At 37.7% G+C, this 3,782-nt stretch overlaps 1 protein-coding gene across 1 annotated transcript in view; it reads right to left on the bottom strand.

Moving 5' to 3' along the window:
• Nucleotides 1-297: 297 nt before the first annotated feature.
• Fam216b (family with sequence similarity 216, member B) overlaps nt 298-3,782 on the bottom strand; it is a 19,176-nt gene continuing 15,691 nt past the window's right edge. Inside the window, 2 exon segments of the mRNA XM_005415322.1 lie at nt 298-389; nt 392-456. Coding sequence (XP_005415379.1) covers nt 298-389; nt 392-456 — 157 coding nt within the window.

The following is a 3,782-nucleotide window of genomic DNA, read 5'->3' as shown; positions in this document are numbered from 1 at the left end:
CTCTTGGAAGTTCAAATTCAGAGGAAGTTCTTACTTTGAAAGCTTCAAAAGTCAGTTTATTCTACAGATATTGTTTGTAAATTTTTTCAAATTGTTCTTGCTGATAAAATTTATGTGAATTAGAGATTACTTCTAGGTTTGAGATTTGTAGTAGGAGTTTTTATTTTGTTTGTTATCATTCAACAAATATGCATGAAGCACCCACTATATGGTAGGTATCCATGGGCAACTGTCTACTTCAGAGAATGCAAAGTCTCACTTCTTGAGGGCTCTACACTTTGCACTCTTGGCCCTGGGTCAAACTACAGAATTAAGTCCTGCTGACAGATGTTTTCTTGTCATGGCTGAAGACTTCCAGGGAACGGTCCATTGAGGACCTATCTTGGCAAGGCTCTTTTGGTTGAATCTTTAAGCACAGCAGCACAAGACACGGCTTCTTCGTGAGTGGTATAACCAGGGGAAAGAAATGAGAGAAGCTTCATTTTCAACAACCATATGAAACAAGCAAAACTGCAAGTTAGCATGCTCTAATTAAACTTTTTTTGAGAACAGGAAGTATCTGGTTTTTTGTTGCATTTCTCATTCAATAAATTAATAGTCACAAACTGTTATGGTTTGAATCTGTGTGTCCCCCCAAAGCCTCAAGTGGCCACGTGGCAGGCTTTTAGAGTTTGATGGGTATGAGAGCTACACCCACCCTGGGGTGGATAGTTTGCATATGTAAGAGAGAGGAAGAAGCTGCTTGTGGCCATTCCTCCCCCATTCCAGCCTGGTGTGTGGTTGCTGCTTAGCTGCGTTCTGCCACCTTGAGCTGTAGCTCTTTGCCATGTGCCACTCTGCCTTATAGTCTGCCAAGTACGGACTGAAACTTCCACAAACTGTTAGCGAGATAAACCTTTCCTTCCTTAATTTTGGGCATCAGGTATTTTGTCCCAGCAGTGAGAAAAAAGTAACCAAGACACAGACAAACATGTCAAATCATTTGGAAAGGGACTTAAAGCATGAAAAATATTCATATAAGTAACTTAATCTTTGATGTCAAAACTTTCTTCTATTCAGGAAAAGATACTTGATCTCTTACATTGTTTCTACAAATGCAGTCTGCAGACTATCTACTAAAAAGTCACCTGGATGAAGCTACATGCTTTTTAAAACTGTCTACTAAAATGCAGATTTCTACTTCAGAGACCTTCTGAATTTGAAACTCAGAAGATTAGGCCTGGACATCAGCATCTGAACAAGATGACAAGTGGATTTTATATGCACTAAATATTGAATGCCTCTGCTTACGGCTTTACTGGTTTCTTTGCAATTTTATGCCAAAAGCAAAGTTATCAAATGATGTTTCTGTAACACTTAAGAGAATCACAGGGACCAGGCCACATTCTGGCTCCTCTGTTCAGTAGCTGTTTAACACTGGTCAGTTATTTAACTTATCTATGTGTCAGTTTTCTCTTTTGTAAAATGTAGAAAATAAAGATAGTCACCATACAGTGTTTGAATTTTAAATAAGACAATACATGTTAAATTCTTAAAATAATGTCTTCCACTTAGGATACCCCAGATGTTGTTGTTATTATTGTTTTTAGTAAATAATCTGCAAACACTGTTTTCCCATTAATGTAAGTACATGACAACAATATGAGGTAGATGTACCAATGTGAAATGAGTAGATTTTTAAAAAGTGCTCTACATTGGAATTAAGAGTTTTCAGTGGCTGGCCACAGAAAACATTTCTTGTAACAGCAACAATACCTCTTGGTAAGTTAGTGTTTATAACACGTGCAGGTCTGTCACAGTCATTTCATCTTTCCTTCAGAAAATCGGAAGGGGCTAGAAAAAGGAGAGACAGCAAAGCATGTGGAGGGACAGAGAGCATGGATTTGTAGGTGACAGTTTTGATTGACATTTCTGTCTATATTGTCTTCACCAGGTTACATCGCCTGCCTGAGCTTCTGTCTGTGACAGTTATGAAGTGGGGAGAAAATGTGACATTATATGTAAAGCTCTTAGCAAAATGCCCAAAACATGATAAGTATTCAACATCTGTAACTATCAAGCCTCAGAGCTACACAGACAACAAGGAACAAAGCCAAGGGCTGAGCCGGGACTGCCTCTGTAAGCACAGTGCCATTGATCTATTGATCAGGCTCCTGTAAATCTCAGAGTTGTTAAGCATTTTATAACAATCCATGCCCCAATTTCTTTAAACCCTCTTAATTTACCCATAAAACTATGCTCTCCATTTGCAGAGGTCATCATTTTAAATATTTTTATTCTTTTATTTTTTTATTTTTTATTTTAAAGATAAAAGGAGGAAAACATTAACAGACCAACAACCTTTTACAGACAGACAACCATTCACAAAATAGCAAAAGACCAGTACAGACAATACAGACTTACAAACAAAGTGGTAGGAAATTAACAATGCTTCTTGTATTACATATTGATATCTTCAAAGTGGTTTCTCATGAAAACAAGTAGAGACATGCAATAGTGATCAATCAAGGACTCATTGACAGTTTCTTTCAGCAAAGAAATATAAGACAGTAGAACAACTGTGTCAACTATCCTGTATCTACATACATACAAAATTTCTGCTTCTTTCCCTTCTTTTTTCCCACACCCCAGTTGCCCTTTACCCTTGAGCATTTTCCTATCATTTCACAATGTCTATCATACCTCTGAGTTTAAATTAACTCTTTCAGGTATTACACTACTGAGCTAATGAGGTGGTTGCACATGCAGGTCTGATTTATTTCACTTATGAGTATGGTCTCTAGCTGTAACCATTTACCTATAAAAGCCTCGAGTTTATCTTTCTTTATAATTGAGTAATATTCCATTGTATAAAAGTACCACAGTTTTCTTACCCAATCCTTGGTGGACGGACATTTGGGTTTCTTCCACAATTTAGCAATTGCAAATTGTGCTGCTATGAACATAGGTGCACATATCATTGTGATATGATGTTTTTAGGTCTTCTGGGAAAGTACCCAGAAGGGGAATAGCTGGGTTGAATGGGACCTCTAGACCTAGTTTTCTGAGGAATCTCCAAACTGATTTCCACAGTGGTTTCACCAGTCTGCATTCCCACCAGCAGTGGAGAAGGGTTCCTATTTCTCCCACAGCCTTGCCAGCATTTGTTATTGGTTATTTTCTTAATGCTAGTCATTCTTACTGGGGTAAGGTGGAATTTCAATGTTGTTTTCATTTGCATTTCTCAAATGACTAATGATGTTGAACGTTTTCTCATGCATTTATCTGCCATTTGTATTTCTTTATCTGAGAAGTGTGTATACATCTCAGCTGCCCGTTTTTGGATTGGGTCTTTGAATTTGGAGGGGCTGAAATTTTTTAATTCTTTATATGTTCTAGATAGAAGCCCTTTGTCTGAGGACAGTCAGCTAAAATTTTTTCCCGGTTTGTGAGTTTTCTTTTTGTCTGCTGGTGACTTCTTTAGATGTGTAGAAACTTTTCAGTAGGATGAGATCCCAGTTGTTGATTCTTTCAAGTGTTTCACGTGCAACTTGGCTTTTGTTCATGAACTCTCTGCCTACTCCTATGTCTTCAAGATTTTTACCTACTTTGTTTTCCAATAGATTTAGTGTTTCAGTTTTAATACTGAGATCTGTGAATCATTTTGAGTTGAGTTTGTTGGGTCTATTTTCAGTCTTTGGCAGGTGGCAAGCCAATTTTTCCAGCACAATTTATTCAAGAGGCTATCGTTCTTCCACCAAGTTTGTTTGGCCCCTTTATCAAAGATTAGGTGGCTGAGTGTG

The sequence above is a fragment of the Chinchilla lanigera genome, unplaced genomic scaffold (assembly GCF_000276665.1).
Source record: "Chinchilla lanigera isolate Chin_1 unplaced genomic scaffold, ChiLan1.0 scaffold00117, whole genome shotgun sequence".
Taxonomy (NCBI): domain Eukaryota; kingdom Metazoa; phylum Chordata; class Mammalia; order Rodentia; family Chinchillidae; genus Chinchilla; species Chinchilla lanigera.
The sequence above is the reverse complement of the archived record's forward strand: the minus strand, read 5'-3'. Positions and strand labels throughout refer to the sequence as shown.